Raw genomic sequence first — 16,716 nt, 5'->3', positions numbered from 1 at the left:
GTATAGTGTGTGAGAAAAGTTTAGGAAGGAGATGATAAAATGATACTGCTTTCATTTCCAGGATCAGTTGTTGGGGATGAGAGATAGACAGAGAAACAGACACACTCAGAGGGAAAAAAAAACACAGAGGCAGACTCTTTACCACTCAGTGTTGAAAGTATGGCTGGAGCATAGGTGTTGGGATTAAACGTGTGTGTGTGTGTGTGTGTGTGTGTGTGTGTGTGTGTGTGTGTGTGTGTGTACACACATAGCCATGTTGAAGTATGGACAGCACACATCCGTTATTTGAAACTCCTTTAGGATTATGTAGCTTCTGGCAGGAAGACAGAGCCGGACTGGAGGCAGGCACTGTGGGTTCATGGTTCAGACAGCATGAGATGCTGGTAGGAAAGCAGCAGGAACACCAGAGGAGGTTTCGGTAGAGCTGAGGCCGGGGTGGCAGAGGAAGCTGGAGTTGCTGAGGCCGGGGTGGCAGAGGAAGCTGGAGTTGCTGAGGCCAGGGTGGCAGAGGAAGCTGGAGTTACATGGGTATTTTCAGCTGTCTATTGAAATCATCGTGGATGGATAGGAATAAATAGCACTCACTACTAAGTTGAAGAGACACAGGAGGAAACTGCTTTCTTGATGATTGTGATGGTTTCACGAGTGTAGGCATGTTCTGTGACAGAACTTTTCCTGGGGAGACACATACACATCTTCTTACCTCAGGAAATCTACAACAAACCAAAGTAGAGATACCACCCAAGTCCAACTTGTTGAACCAAGGAGTTTTATTGAGGCTGCTTATAGGAACATATATGGGTTGGTTACAGGAGCAAAAATGACTCAAAGATGGCCATATCACCAAAGCCCACCCTAGAATGGGTGACAGCTCACAAAGCTGGGGACCTGGAGCTCACTGCACAGCCTGCGGGCAGCTCAGCAGGCTGGAGAGCGCCCTGTCCAGTGCCCCCGTTGATCTACACTCCTTTGAGGCAGCTCTGCTGGTTTCTGCTTCTTCCAGGTGCTGGTCTGGTCTCAGTCGTCTTTGCAGCTCAGCTCTCCTGCGTCTGGGGTTTTTTATTGTTTACTCTGTGGGAGGGACCTAGTGAATGTGGTCAGTTTCAGGGACTTCCTTAAACTGTTTTGAGTTGTTTACCTTCCTATGCTTAAGGAGCGTCCTCCATGATGGAATGTTTTGGTCTCAGAGGAAACTGTTACACAACAATGCAGAATATCAGAATATATCAAATTTTGTGTCATTTGCTGAACTTCAGTAAGACTCAACAGCTTTGTTGAGCTGGAGTTCATGTCCTCTGCAGTCTACCATTTGACGTGCACGGGGCACTGGTTTTTAGTGTGTCACAGTTTATTTCCAACCACCACTGCGACTTTGGAAAGGTTTTATAACCCCAGAAAGAACCTCCAGCTGTTGCTGGCCACTTCCCCTCCTACCTGTCTTTCAGAAACCAGTTGTCTGCTTCCCGCCTCTGTGGGATTTGGTATTCCAGACATTCATACAGTGGGATCAGTCAGTGTGCCTGGCTTCAGTCATTTGGCAGAGTATTTTCAAGGTTTATCTATGCTGTGGTGTATGTAAATGCTTCCTTTTATGACCATGTTTCTTCACCCATCTGTTGATAGATGTGGAGGTTGTTTGCAGTCTAGGCTGTTGGGAGTGACCTTGACTCTTGACCACCACGGTCAGGAAAGCCATAACCTTTGTGTTTGTCCTCTGACTCTGTCCTTGCTGTCTGTGCTTCCGGGGGAACAACATAACAGGGGGTCCTTCACGTCCGGGGGGTTTCTAAGTCCTAAGAGGAGGAACTCCCACCATGGCACTGCTTTGACATACTCTTTCTCCTTCTGTTGGATTTAAACTTCACTGAGCATGGAGAAATGTTTCTAATCCAGCTTGAGTGAGATAAAGTCATTTAAGTATGGATTCCGGTTCCTGAGAGGTTTGTGGAAATATTAGAACTATGTAAGGGAAGAAGCAAGAGCCAGGGCTTAGGCAGTAGATGTGACTGGTACAGGAACACAGCAGCATATCATCTACGTCATGAGGATGAGCCCAAGTGTCAGCCTTAGGAGATGCTGGTGCTCTGGGCAAGTGACTGTTGACCTGAAAAACCATGATCAGACAGGGCCCCATTTCATTTTTGAGGATTTTATTTATTTACTTAATTTTTTTAATTTGTTTTTTCGAGACAGGAGTTTCTCGGTGTTAAACAACTCTGGCTGTCTTGAAACTAACTTTGTAGGTCAGGCTGGCCTCGAACTCACAAAGATCCACCTGCCTCTGCCTCCTGAGTGCCAGGATTAAAGGCGTGCACCGCCGCCGCCCAGCTATTTACTTAATTTTTGAGACAGGGTCTTTCTATGTAGCTGTGGCTGGCCTGGAGCTCCTTATGTAGGCCAGGCTGGGATTGAAGGCGCCACTGCACCTGCCCAGGATAGTTAGGCCATTGGCAGACTCTGCTCATTCTCTACCCATTCTCTGAGAATGGGCAGAGGATGAAATCCCCCTGCAGCCTGGATGTAAGCTGCTCATGTGGTGCCAGGTTGTGTTGTTAATTTGTTCACAACTGGATACCAAGACTGATGCTGGACCTCTTTCTTGTAAGGATTACAGTTTTGTTGGTTTCGTCTGATTTTAAAGTTACCTTTATTTGAGTATGATTTATATTCTATGAAGTTTACCATTTTGAGTGTAGTAGATGGCAGATTTTATACAGTGTACTCAGTAACCAGCAGCATCTACTTATTCTTGGGCATACGATGTTTAAGTGAGCTGGGCGGTGGTGGTGTGTGTGCCTTTAATCCCAGTGCTCGGGAGGCAGAGGCAGGTGGATCTCTATGAGTTCCAGACCAGCTTGGTCTACAAAGCAAGTTCCAGGACAGCTAGGGCTATACAGAGAAATCCTGTCTTGAGAAAACCAAAACAACAACAACAAAAAAGTTTAAGGGTACAAGAAGTTCTGTTTTGAATATGTTAAATCTGATTAAATAATACACTGTAAAAATTTGAAATATGCTTCCTAAACTTCAACTTTTACTTGTGCACGTGTGTGTGTGTGTGTGTGCGTGTGCGCGTGTGCATTCTGTGTGCGCACATGAGTGTATGAGCATCGTACACTGTGCAGATGGACCCGTTTGCCAGCGGAGCTTTTGGAGAGCATTGGCTCCGCCCGTTTATTTATGGTGTAGGTTTTACCTCGAGGTCCACAGGCTGCAGGACTCAGCACTCTCTGGAGTAATAAAGCTGAGGTAGCAGACGCAAAACTGAAAGCTAACACATTTAATTACCAAGCAAATTGCTGTTAGAAAGAGCTAAGAATGATTAAGTAAACATACTAAATAAGTAATTATCCCTTATTGCCTGCTCCCTCCTCCTCAACCACCCTAATACCTCAGCTTTCAACAGGTCCAAGTTACAGCTGCATAGTGAGTTGGAAGCCAGACCGAGTTAGGTGAGGCCCTGTCTCAAAAGGAAAGAGAAAGGGCATTCTATTAACACGTTAGGAGTCAGCCTTCCTTGATGAGAGCACGTTCCCAGACAACTAGTAGGCCGAAGCAGAAGGGTTACCACAGAAGGTGAAGTGAAGTATCCTTTGAAGGAAGTAAGGACTCACGATGAAGTAGGAAATTGCCTTTAAAATGTAGCATGCTTCTCAGCAGTTTACTGTGTCCCGGCACCAGCATCTTCAGGGGCTGCTTACAGCCTTTCATATTTTGGCAATTAAATTAGTAAGCAATTTGCTACAAATATATAGAAGCTAATTTTGCTTAACATTTCAAGGGGAGAAAAACCTTGGAGGCTAAGGGCAGCTGAAGTTGGCTTCTGTGATGTTGTTATAACGGACCTATAGTTACTGTTTTAATAGCTTCTCTGTCAGAGTAGCTTACAGCTCAGGAGAGAGGGAACAGCTTTGTGTTTACATGTTCCACTCTAGTTCCGATCTAGAAGTGTTCGCACCACCTGACGCCTTTCATAGCTGCCTACGTGCTGACGGCTACTTCAAGTGTGCTTTGGGTTGCTCTCTCTGTGCCTGTGCTTATCTTGTCTTGCTAGAATCAGTAGCGCTAAAAAAGGAAGTGGTGGTGTTTTTTTTTGTTTTGTTTTGTTTTTTAAGGATCATCTTACAGATAAAACTCTTCCACACAGGCCTTGTCTTATGACTCTGAATCCACGGAGGAAGTAAGATGTATGATGCATTCGTGTGTGAGAAATAACGTGCAACTTGCCTTCTGCCTGGAGAGTGGGGTGTGCTGAGGGCAGCAGGTGCCCTCCAGCAGAGAGCTGCAGGCTGGGGGACAGGCATGGGCAGGCGTAGGAGACAGAGGAGCAGTGAGTGTGGCCTTGCGCTTCTGTAGTGCCAAGTCCCAGTAATTCGTTGACTCGTTTCCATCGTGATTACTTGTGATTTGAGACTGTATATTCCTGCCCTGGTTAATAACGTGGGAAACTCAAAACTTACAATTTTCTCTCCCCATCCTGCTAGGTGCTGGATAGTTTACTAGTCCAGTATGGAGTGGTGGAGAGCTGTGAGCAAGGTACCTGTCTTCTGAATTGCTTTCAAATTTATAATAGGAAGGAAGCAGAAAGAAAACTAACCAATTCTCTCTCTCTCCCCCTAGTGAACACGGACTCCGAAACCGCAGTTGTAAATGTAACCTACTCCAGTAAGGACCAAGCCAGACAGTAAGCAGTCTGACCCTTCTTGTCTGTCTCTAATAACTAGGTTGAGTCCAATCACTTCTATTTGTGGTCTCTTTGACTGAAGAAGGGCAGGTGGGTCACAAAACGAAATTTTACTTTGTACGTTTGACTCTGCAATTATGTCTTTTCAATCTGCATGACCAGTGGGAATCTGCGTTTGAGGTTTGCTCCACTTTAAATTTATCTTTAACGCCATTTACAGAATGACGTAGAGAGCTAAGCTGCACCCTGCTTGCAGAAAGCCTTGGGCCTGAGTATTTTTTTCCAAATTCTGTCATTTGCCTCCTTAGCTCTCCTTTGGTGCCTTAGCACACCTTTTATCTGCAGCTGGTAAGTTGACCGCGTGAAACTCACACCAGTTCAATCTTAGCATTTTCCTCCCTGAAGTCAGTCACAATTACCCAGCTCACTAAGAGTGAGCGGACATTGAACCTTGCAAAGTGAATACACCTTGCAACTAACAGCTTTTCAGATCAGCCCATGATAGTTTTATAGGTGTTGGGAGAAAAAAAAAAGGGACCCACAGAAACTGCCTTTGATAGCTCTGCCTAGACCATGAACGCAGACATGGTACCGAGTACCTAACAGGACTGGTCTCCCCTCCCTCCAGACAGAGGGCAAGAATGCACTGGTCTTTTCTGTGGGAGAGTTGGAAGGACCCCTTTGGTCATCCCTAAGTCCTAAGGGGGATGGGAAATGAACTTTAACAGTGAGAATTCAGGTTGAGCTTGAGGAACAACCTCTTCATGGAGCGGAGGAGTCCCATCCAGATCTTGAAGTGCACTCACATTGGGTGCTGCCTGTCTTCCTGTGCTAGGAGACTTCTGGAAGCCCATGGCAGCCCTGTTGCTGGTACAGTCTAGCCAGTTGGTCCTCATCTGGAGAAAGCTTTTTCAAAGACCCCTGCCAAGTGGATGGCCTGATGGCCCCAGAGCAAGTGTTAGGGATGACTGTACACTGAAAACTTAGCCAGCTGATTGCCTCTAGACTTAAGGGGATGAACTTTGTACCAGAACTAAGCCGGGGGAAGCTGAGCAGATCCAGAGTCTGCAGGGTCACAGACTCAGGTTCTAGACTATCTACCAGATGTCAGAAAGGACTTGAGGGGGCAGGGCCATCATTTCCAGTCAGCTGGTAAGAGATCTGTACCTGCAGCGCAGCCATCCAGGTGGGTGACTGGAAGCTTGGAGGTGACTGCCCAGGTATAGGGTTAGCATTTGTCCCCCAGCCTCACCCAGGATGACAGGACCTGTGACCTGACTTGGCAAGGGTCTGCCAGGAGCAAGAACCACCTTTACAGCCCACCCCCTTCCTGAAGGACTTGCCTAGAGCTGTGATTTGACCAATGGAAGACCATCTCCGCTGTAGCAGCATCCATGACCTGAGCTTGCAAAGATCTGCCCAGAAGTGTGGAAGGCATCTGAGAGCTGGGGGAGGAGCCCAGAGACACCGGAACCAGCAAAGAAGACTGTATTCAGACTCACGCCCCATCATGCTCTTTCTCCCCACGATTGTTGCTCCTTTGTTAATATTCCTGTTGGTTTAGCAGGCTGGCTCTGCCCTGCTCTGTTACTGTCTTTGCTCTTTTTCTTCCATTTTTCTTCTCCTTTTTCTCTATTCTTTTTCATTTTCCTTTTGACAGCCCTTTACAAAGAAGGTGTGCAGCGTGGTTTCCAGGGGCTCAGTGTCTGAGTGTCCTGGGAGTTGGGACTTTTCCAGGTTGTCGGATTGATTATCTTTCTTTATGTTGTTCTTTTCATTATATTAGTCAAAACTGCCCTCTTCCCAAGTTTTCCTTTCTGTTTACTTTTCCTACCACCCCCATCAGAGGGAAAGATGTAATTAAGATTAGAATAGAAATTAATGAAATGGAACAGAAATAATACAAAGTATCGAAACAGAGTTGGTTCTTTGTAAAGTTGACAGATCCTTAGCCAAACTGAGCAAGAGAGAGAAAACCCAAATCAAGACTTCATTGAAAAGGAGGCATCACAACAGATACCATTGAAATGCAGAAAATCATTAATTTGCCTTAAAACCAAACCAAAACAAAACCATGTATTCCACTGAATTGGAAAATCTGAAAGAAATGGATAATGTCTAGATGATTATTGACCTAACAAAATTAAACTAAAACAGCATAAAAATTTTAAGTAGATAAAGCAGTGAGATTGAAACACTAATAAGAAAGTCCCCCAGCTAAAAAACGTTCAGGCCCAGATGGATCCACTGCTAAATTCTACCAGCTGTCTGAGGAACACCAGTGCTCCTCAAATCAGTCCCTACATTAGAAAATATAGGAAAACCGCCAAACTCTTTACCAAGCTGGTACTAACTGTATACCAAAACTAGATAAAGAGACAACAAGAAGAGAAAGTTACAGGCAATTCCTCCTGATGAATGCAGATGTAGAATTTCTCAAAATGAATTAATGATGCATCAGAAAGATGTTTCACCATGATCAATTTGGCGTCATTCCAGATGCATCAATGCTTCAACATGTTCAGGTCAATAGTTCAGGTCAATATACACAAATAGCCTAAAAGACAAATCATTACATAATTTCCATACATGCAGAAAAGGCTTTTTTTTTCCCCCCTTGAGATCCAGCCTCAGCTTAGGTTCAGGTCCTGAGATGGGGAAGGAGTGTCTGCTCAAGGAAGATTCTGACCACCAGGTGGATTGAACTCAAGTGGCCACCAGTAGCTCGAGCTGTTTTTATTTATACTTTAAGACTTTTTTGTTTTGTTTAACAAGGCTTACATGAACATTTTTTTTTATTGGCTTCTATTTTTGACTTTTAAGAAATACATTATATCTTGATAGAAGGAGACATTATGGGGATAGGAAGAAACCAGTTGTTAGGGAAATTCTCAGGAATCCACAAGGACGACTCCAGATTAGACTACTAGAAATAGTGGAGAGGGTGCCTGAGCTGGCTTACCCCGGTAATCAGATTGGTGACTACCCTAAATGTCATTATAGAGCTTTCATCCAATAACTGATGGAAGCAGATGCAGAGATCCACAGCCAAGCACCACCTGAACTCTGGGAGTCCAGTTGAAGAGAGGGAAGAGGGATTGTATGAGCAAGGGGGGTCAAGATCACGATGGGGAATCTGCAGAGACAACTGAACCAAGCTTGTAGGAAGTAACATACTTTAGACCAACAGCTGTGAAGCCTGCATGGACCAAACTGGGTCCTCTGCATGCGGGAAACAGTTGTGTAACTGGGTCTGTTTGAGGGGCCCCTGGCAGTGGGATCAGGATCTATCCTTGGGGAATGAGCTGGCTTTCTGGAGCCCATTACCTACAGTGGGATGGTGGGATGCCTTTGGTAGGCCTTGATGCAGCGAGGAGGGGCTTGGTCCTGACTCAACTGAATGTACCAGGCTTTGCTGACTCCCCATGAGAGCTCATGCCTTTTTGGAGGAGGGCATGGGGGGTGGGTTGTGATGGGAGGGCTGGGAAGGAGCGAGAGGAGGGATGAATGTGGATCTGTGGTTAGTATGTAAAATGAATTTTAAAATTTTTTAAAATTTGGGGCTGGAGAAATGGCTCAGAGGTTAAGAGCACTGGCTGCTGTTCCAGAGGTCCTGAGTTCAATTCCCACCAACCACATGGTGGCTCACAACCATCTGTAGTGAGATCTGGCGCCCTCTTCTGGCCTGCAGACATGCAGGCAGAACACTGTATACATAATAAATAAATAAATAAATCTTTAAAAAAAAATTTTTTTAAATTTAAAAAAGACACTAAAAAAAGAAATACATCATAATCATTATAAAACCCTCCTTGTTCCCCTTGTTTCCCTAAATACACTTTTCCACCCCCTACATAACATTACTCTAGACATAGAGTTCAGCATTTTTTGCAGCTTAACTAAATAGCCAGCCAGACACATCCTGCTCTCACAGCACTTAAGTCCGCTGGCAGCTACCTGAGGTTACAACGTTCAAAAGTAATAGACATGGGTACATTTCTTTAAGGACAACAATATTTAAACCCTGACAATTCTTTCATGTCTGTAAGATAATGCTTTTATACAGTTGCTGTTTATACAAGAGGGTCCCATGTCTCAGTCTCTCTGTAAAAGGCAGACTTTGATAAAACACTCTTTTCCCGCCCGCCTCACCAGTCCTTCTTCCACCAATAGAAGAAGCTCCTGTGGATGGTAAAGATGGATCTCTCTACCCCACAGTTTGTATTGTATTTTTTCCACTTGGAGCATACCAGATCCTACCATTGGCTCTATATACTTGGTGTCCAAAGAACTTACTGTCGACAGTGAGCACTATGTGTATTCCTGAGCCTTGTTCCCCTATTCTGTGTAGGCATGCCTTTCTAGAACTGTGAGACATGGTTAATGTTCCAAGTGTTGTTTTCTCATATTTATCTAACTGTCTCTATTGAGTCAGAAAAGTTCCTAGGATTAGAAGTTGTAGTAGTAATTCCGGATAAGAAATTTGAGAAGCATTAGCCACCTGCTGATTCTAAGGGGAAAATATTCGAGAACAGAATTTCCAGGGAAAATTACAGCTGTTGCATGTGTGATTGACAAATGAAACTAAAAACCATTAAAGGAATCAACAATATAATGAAAGAGAAAAGAGCCTGCAGGCTGCATGAATTCAGCAAAGTCCATCGCTGCCTTGTGGTCCACTGTCCTTGCCAAGTGAGAAACCATCTCTAAGGGCTTTACCTTGCAGAGATCCATTGGACAGGCATTCATACACTAATTCGAGATTAGGCTGCTCGGCTCCTGACACTCTACTCTGGCTGTCCTGGAACTCATTTAATATACCAGGCTGGCCTCAAACTTACAGGCCAGGCTGCCTCTGCCTCCCAAGTCCTGGGTTTAAAGGTGTGTGCCACCATCACCTGGCTCAGAAAAGGCTTTTTAACAAATATCCAACATCTCCTCATGAGAAAAGCCCTAAAGACCCTAGAACTAGAAGGAAAATATCTCAGGCTAATAAAGGCTGTTATGACAAACCTGTAGCTACTCTCACACCACATGAAGAAAACCTCAGAACATTTACACTGACCCATGAACAAGAGCCTCTGGTTTCTCCACTCTTAGTTAATACAGTGCTTGACGAAAAGGGTCATAAATCATAAAGGAAGTTCAACTATCCTTCCTTGCAAATGGTATTATTCTAAACTCTAAAGACTCCCCCAGAAAACCCTTAAAGCCGATAACCACTGTGAGCAAAGTATCAGGAGATAGATTAACATAAAAAAAAAAATCAGTAGCCTTCCGATATACCAATGACAGACTTACAAAGAAATTGGGGAAATAATCCCATCCACAAGCCAATAAATAAGTAAATAAATAAAATACCTTTGAATAAATCTAACCAAGGAAGCAAAAAACAAACAAAATCTCCTACAATGAAAAATGTAAAACATTCAAAGAAATTAAAGACACTAGAAGATGAAAAAACTTCACACGTTTATGGACTTGGTGAATTAATATTGTGAACCTGGTTATGCTACCAAAAGAAATCTACAAATTTAGTGCAGTCCATGTCATAAGATATGGAACCGCAAAAGACCCTGGATAACAAAAGGAATCCTGAGCACAGAATAATGCTGGAGGTATCCCAGTAGCTGGTGGGCATAGGCAGGACTTTCTAAATAGGGAACCGGTGTTAGCAGTTGACAAATGGAAAACTCATGAGACATAAAAGCTTCAGAACAGCAAAGGCAATAAGTAATCAAGTAAAGAGGCAGCCTACCAAAGGGTACAAAGTCTTCTCTGCCATACTTTTGACAGAGGATTAACATCTAGAATATCCAATGAAATAAAAGACTGAACAAGAAACCAGACAAACCAGTCAATAAATGACCCAATAAAATGAGTGGACCCTCTCAAAAGAGAACCAATAAACATGGAAAAAAAGTTCAACCTTACTAGTAATGTAAGATAAAGCTACTACCTTGGAATTCCATGTCCCCGTCAGAATAATACCCATTAAAAAACAAAACAAAAACCAAACAGATGTTGGTGGTGATGTGGGCAAAAGGGAAGTCTTATGTATAGCTGGTGGAAATGGAAACCAGTTCAGTCGCTATGGTAATCAATATGGAGGTCTGGCGTAGCTCTGCTACCCTTGAATTAGCTACCTGAAGGACTCGAGGTGAACACATCACTTGCACTTAATGTTTATTCCAGTGTTATTTACACATCTAGAATATGGAGCATGCTGAGCTATCTAGCAACAGAGGAATGCACAGGGAAGGGGTGGTGTATATAGAGTGAATTGTTTATAGCCATAAAATAATGAAGTTACATGATCTACAGGAAAATGGGTAGCTAGAGATCATCCTAAGTGAATTAAGCCAGTCAGAGGAAGATGAATGTTACCTTTCATTTATGGTTCCTAGATTTTAAATACAAGATTGTGTATGCATAAGTGATGTGAGAGTTTAACTGTGGGACCGTAGCGGGCTAACGAGAGGGGTAGAAAGGTGAGGGGCGGTGGTATACAAGGAGAATAGACTGGTGTGGAAATGTCCTTGTGTAATATAGCACCGTGTTGGGTTTTTTTTTTTTTTTTGAGACAGGGTTTCTCTGTGTAGCTTTGCGCCTTTTCCTGGAACTCACTTGGTAGCCCAGGCTGGCCTCGAACTCAAAGAGATCCGCCTGGCTCTGCCTCCCGAGTGCTGGGATTAAAGGCGTGCGCCACCACCGCCCGGCAGCACCGTGTTTTAAAATAACTCTCCGGCCTGGAGAGATGGCTCGGCAGTGCACCAAGGACTGGAGTTGACTTCCCAGCACCACATGGGGCAGCTCCCACCCTTCGATAACTCTGGTGACTTCGAGCATGCAGTCACCTGAAATAATAAATCGTAAAAGCTTTCAGAAAGTTAACACATTCCCCAAAAATGTCTTTTAAAGTAGGAGTTCAGCTAGGTCGCTCCCCGAAGGCAATAGTCTTGATTCTACTAGGAAAGGAAAGAGAAGCTAGGGAGGAAGATGGGAGTTTGTTTGACACAAGTGAGACTCCTTTAAATCTGATGATAATCTCAGGTCTAGGGTGTTGAAGGTGTAAAGATGTGTGTAGTGCTGACCTTCCAGCCTTGGTGCCAGTGAACTTGGCCTCTGTGAGACAGCCACAAGGAAGACAGATACATGTGGTTTTCTCTCTTCTTTCACCGTAACAACTGTTTTATATATTTAAATACACCTCTGTAAAGATATTTCTCTAAATGTGTAGAATGGATTATAGGGATGTGTAATGACTTCATTGGCTAATTCCAAATTGGGTACTTAAATCAACTTCAAGGTGTTTTTTGTTTTTTTGTTTTTTTGTTTTTTTTCAGTTATGAACCGTTAGAAAATCAGTTTTGTAGATTTATTTTTATAGGTACATGTGAGTATATCCACAGGATAAACATACATTTAAAAATTCATTAGGGGCATGTGGGGGTATGTGCCTCGATGAGCATGTAGGGTCAAAGAAGGACTGTGTCGAGTTAGTTCTCTCTCTTGGCTGATACGCGTGTTCTGAGCATTTACTTAGGTCATAGACTTGCGCAGAAAACACCTCTACCTGCTTAGCATCCTGCCAGCCCCAGAATTATGTTTTCAATGTGTGATCTTCACAGAGCTTAGACTCGTCTATGTCTGCTTCTCATATTCTCTGAGGATAGGGCTCTGTGAACCCTCACCAGTCTAGCAGGGGAAAGTGCTTGTGGTAATTTCCCTTATAAGTGAGCCCGAACGCTTTTAATGTGTTTAAACTTCTTAGTTGTCCTTGTTTGTATTCTTTATTTAAAAAAAAAATACAGTATTTTATGAGACCTTGTGTATTATGTTGTAGGACTGTAAAGGCAATGTTTTACAAATTGTGTTCTTCAACTATGTCATGTACGAAGAGCAAGAAAACACCATGGATGTTGTAGGCCATGGATGTCCAACCTTTTAAAACTGTGAGGATAGAAGCGTGTGAGCAACAAGTAAACCCTCAGTAAACCAGGAGGTCGGTGGGGAATGCCCCATGTTTACAGTGATGTGTAGGAGTAGCCAGAAGAGCTAGGTTCCTGCTGGATGGAAAATATAAGATAAACACGAGTTTTGGGTTGTTTTGTTTTTTTGTTTTTTTTTTTTTTTTGTTTTTTTCTATTTTATTTTTTCGAGACAGGGTTTCTCTGTGTAGCTTTGGAACCTGTCCTGGATCTCACTTTGTAGACCTGGCTGGACTCAAACTCACAAAGATTCGCCTGGCTCTGAACCCAAGGGTTTTTAGAGATTGCTGGATGCCCATCCTGGTGGCCTTATTTTTTTGCCCTTTTCCCCCTTTAAACATTCTACCATCTGAATGCCGAGTGTGGTGGCGCATGCCTTTACTCCCAGCACTCAGGAGGCAGAGGCAGGGGGATCTCTGTGAGTTCCAGGCCAGCCTAGTCTAAAGAGTGGCTCCGGGTGGTTACACAGAGAAACCCTGTACCCAGTCCATCTTCATCTCTAAGTGGGAATCACTGTCACCCCAGCTCACGAGGCTGCTATAACTAAACTGTTCCTTCCAAAAGATTTCTTCTAACAGCTCGGAGGTGGTGAGAGCTCAGAGGAGCAGCCACTGGGTATTCCTCCACATGGCCATTGCTCTCGGTGTGCGGTGCTTCTCCATAGACCTGTGTTGTGTTTGAGAGGATTCCTCGGATCCAGCTGTGTCTAGAACAGAATCTCCCCTGGAAATTCCTGCCACCTTGTGGCTAAGAAAAGTCAGTCCATAGCACATGTTTCAGAAATGTACTTTTAAGCTCACGTCTTGTATTACTCCATAAGTAATAAAAATTTGGAAGTAAGGAGCCACTCCATACTGGAGAAACTGAAGTCTCTGGCTGACACTGCTCTCTGAGGGCGTGTGTGTGAAAAAGAACTTACTAGGTGTGTAGCCATTTAAACCTCACACACAATTTTGCTTAGATTCTTATTTCTGGTTTTTGTTTGTTTGTTTATTTGTTTTTTTTAAATCAGAAAACGCAGCCCAGTTGGTACAGTGCTTAGGGTCTGCGTCCCAGCACTGTGTAAATTGGTGTGGTGTACTCTCAAAGACTATTGGGGTCCAGCCAATGCCTTTTCCCAGGGTCTATGGAAGAATCTAACAACCAGCTGAGGAATCTAATCTTAATGATACAAAATGAATCTACATACATGAAACTCTTTAGTCCATTCATTTTATTCTTCTGAGTCAAAAATCTATCTAAGGCAGGCGGTGGTGGCACACGCCTTTATTTCCAGCACTCAGGAGGCAGAGCCAGGCGGATCTCTGTGAGTTCAAGGCCAGCCTGGTCTACAGAGCAAGATCCAGGACAGGCACCAAAACTACACAGAGAAACCCTGTCTCGAAAAAACAAACAAACAAACAAAAATCTATCTACACAGCTTCAGTTCTGTCCTCACCCTTGGCTCCTGTCTGTCCCTTCCTCTCCTGTCCTCTCATTGTTCTAAGTTCCTTCGTCTCCATCCTCATCCTGGCTCTCTCCTCATCATGGCTTGTCCCTCTAGTCCTCTCAAGTCTCTGAGGTTCTCAGTTACAGCATACAAGGCTTGGTCACATATAGCAAGGTCACAAGGCTTGAATTCTTACAGGGTCACAAAGGCAGTGACTGTCAGGCTTTCCTTTACATCCCCAAGGGGGGTGGTCAAAGGAGGGGGAGGGGTCAACTGGGAGCTGAACTCGGTTAATGTATCAGAAAAGGGGAATTTCCTAGAAGTGGTTAGGTAAAATGTTAGGAGTCTACAATATTAGTATAGATCACGAGTGAAATAAAACTGCCTATATTTCTTTAGGAACTGTAACTGTCACTGTTATCTGGTGGTGGTGGTGGTGGGTGGAGCTAGGCAGTCTGTGTCACAGCTTGATGTACCTGGTATGAAAAAAGCCCTTTTGTTCTAAGTTGAATGTCAAAAGGGAAGTCTAAAGATACCACTAAGGCTGTGTAAGAAAGGAGGGTCTGAGCTTAATTTGCACAAGAAGCCAAGTTATATACCTAATGTCTGCCTGGCTTAGGTGGTGTCTCCATATGGATATTTACCTTAATTCAGGAGACTAGCAGGTGGTCTGGAATGCTTATTCTGTCTGTCATTTGCCCTTGAATGGTTAAGAGGTATCTCAAGTAAAATGCTTTTGTCTGGAGCTGGCCCTGGCTTTGGATGCTGGCAAAGAAGATACCTGATTCTAATGCTAAAAAATGAGAAACAAAAAGCCTGGAAGAAGGAAGCCTTGCCTGTGTGACTGTTATCCAAGTACCTTAATTATGTATGGAAAAACTATGCCCACAGATTAATCAATATGTTGCTCTAGAAATGGAGAGGCTACAATAGCACCTAAGAAATTTATTGCAGGAGAAACGGTTTAATATTCAAGAGCCAATATCACCAAGTCTCCCTGAGCCTTGGCTTTAACTCTTGAAGGCCCTTGGCTTCTTCCAGGTAATAGCTTTTGTCATAGTCAGCTGAATCCTACTAAATATTTCTGCGGCTCCCGGCAGTGTACAAACATGTAATCCCAGTAGGTCATCCTTGCTACAAAGCAAGTGGGAAGCTAGTCTACACAAGACTCTGTTGTTTAGAATCATTGCACAGTGTGTGTGGGGGAGTCGGGGTGGGGGGAACCCGAGAAGGTATCCCACGTGTGCAGGGAAACATGCTGGGCAGATGCACAGCATATGGGCATGGCGGCGGCGGCGGCCAGTAATACACAGCCCTGATGTCGCATCCACGTGGAGAGTTTATTATAATAGAGAGATGAGGAGAAAGATAGAGGAGAGAGAGAGGGAGAGAGAGAGAGAGAGGGAGAGAGAGAGAAAGAGAGAGAGAGAGAGGTGTCGAGGGCGCACACCTCATGGGAGGAAAGGCGGAAGAAGAGAGGAAGGGGAAGAGTTTTTCCTTAGAATGAGGCTTTTACATCGGGACGCAGAGTGGCACCAAGGGGCGGGATTTCAAGGGGCAGATCAGAATATTGACACCTATCTCAAACTAAAATAAACCCCCAGAATTGCCCGAGCTTTGAGTCCATCCTTGCAGATTGCTGTGTAGCTCATGAAATTACCATTACAAGTGTTCGAAGTAACTTGGCTGAGAGCTCTGAGGAAGAAAATCCCTTTTAGACTTTAAAGACTATGTAAGTAGATTAAGTATGGGAAAAGAAGACAGAAGGCTGATGCAAGAGCCTTGTTAGTTCCAGGCTAGCCTAAGCTATGTAGCAAAACCCTGTCTCAATAAAAACAAATTGAAAACATCAAAAGAAGAAATAAAAGAAAAGCTAATGATTTCATGTCATTCAGAAATGAACAGTTACATTTTCCACCTGTGCGGTCTTCGTCCTATATGTTACATATTTCAGAATTAGTTTTACTGCAATGCTCTGTGGGGTTTTTCCTTTTAAGTTACGATTATTATTTGCATGTGTACATGCATGCACCTGCTGTAGTGTATGTGTGGAGGTCAGAGGAGACCTTCTGAGAGTCAGCTCCATCTCTCCACCCTCTGGGCCCTGGGCCCGGGTCTTAGATCATTAGCCTGGGCAGCAGGAACCCTTACTGGCTGAGCCATCTCACTGGATGTGTTTTGGAGACACAGTCTCTTGCTGGGACCTGGAACTCACTGAGCCCCAGGATCCACCTGTCTCTGCTTTCCCTGGCCTGGCACTGCAAGTGTGCACCACCGTTCCTGGCCTTTTTTGTGGGTGCTGGCAGTCAAACAGTGGTCCTCATGCTTCCATGGCACGCACTTTACTGACTGACTGGCTTCTGAGCCCCCGATATAGGTTTTTGTTTTTCTTTTAGGAGCACTTTAGTCTCAAAGCCCTTTGTAGGTAAGTGATTGTGTTTTGTCCACAGTTACGATGCATCCATACAGGGGTGTTTCTAAGATCTTAGTGGGCTGTACTCAATTATTATCAACCTCTAATTCCTGATATGCCTCCCTGTTTCCTGCAGCTGCGACTGAATGCCCCAGCAGGCATTAATAAAGGATTATATGATCCATGGGTATAAGGCTGA

General features: G+C 44.1%; 1 protein-coding gene across 1 annotated transcript in view; it reads left to right on the top strand.

The window, feature by feature from the left end:
• The window catches only part of Igf2bp3 (insulin like growth factor 2 mRNA binding protein 3), a 134,380-nt gene that overhangs the window by 81,641 nt on the left and 36,023 nt on the right, over positions 1-16,716 (top strand). The window contains exons 4-5 of the mRNA XM_028864217.2: positions 4,485-4,536; positions 4,621-4,684. Of these exons, the coding sequence (XP_028720050.2) occupies positions 4,485-4,536; positions 4,621-4,684 (116 nt within the window). The remainder of the gene's footprint in view (positions 1-4,484; positions 4,537-4,620; positions 4,685-16,716) is intronic.

Source organism: Peromyscus leucopus, chromosome 3, assembly GCF_004664715.2.
Source record: "Peromyscus leucopus breed LL Stock chromosome 3, UCI_PerLeu_2.1, whole genome shotgun sequence".
Classification (NCBI taxonomy): Eukaryota; Metazoa; Chordata; class Mammalia; order Rodentia; family Cricetidae; genus Peromyscus; species Peromyscus leucopus.
This window is presented reverse-complemented; position numbering and strand designations above follow the sequence as displayed.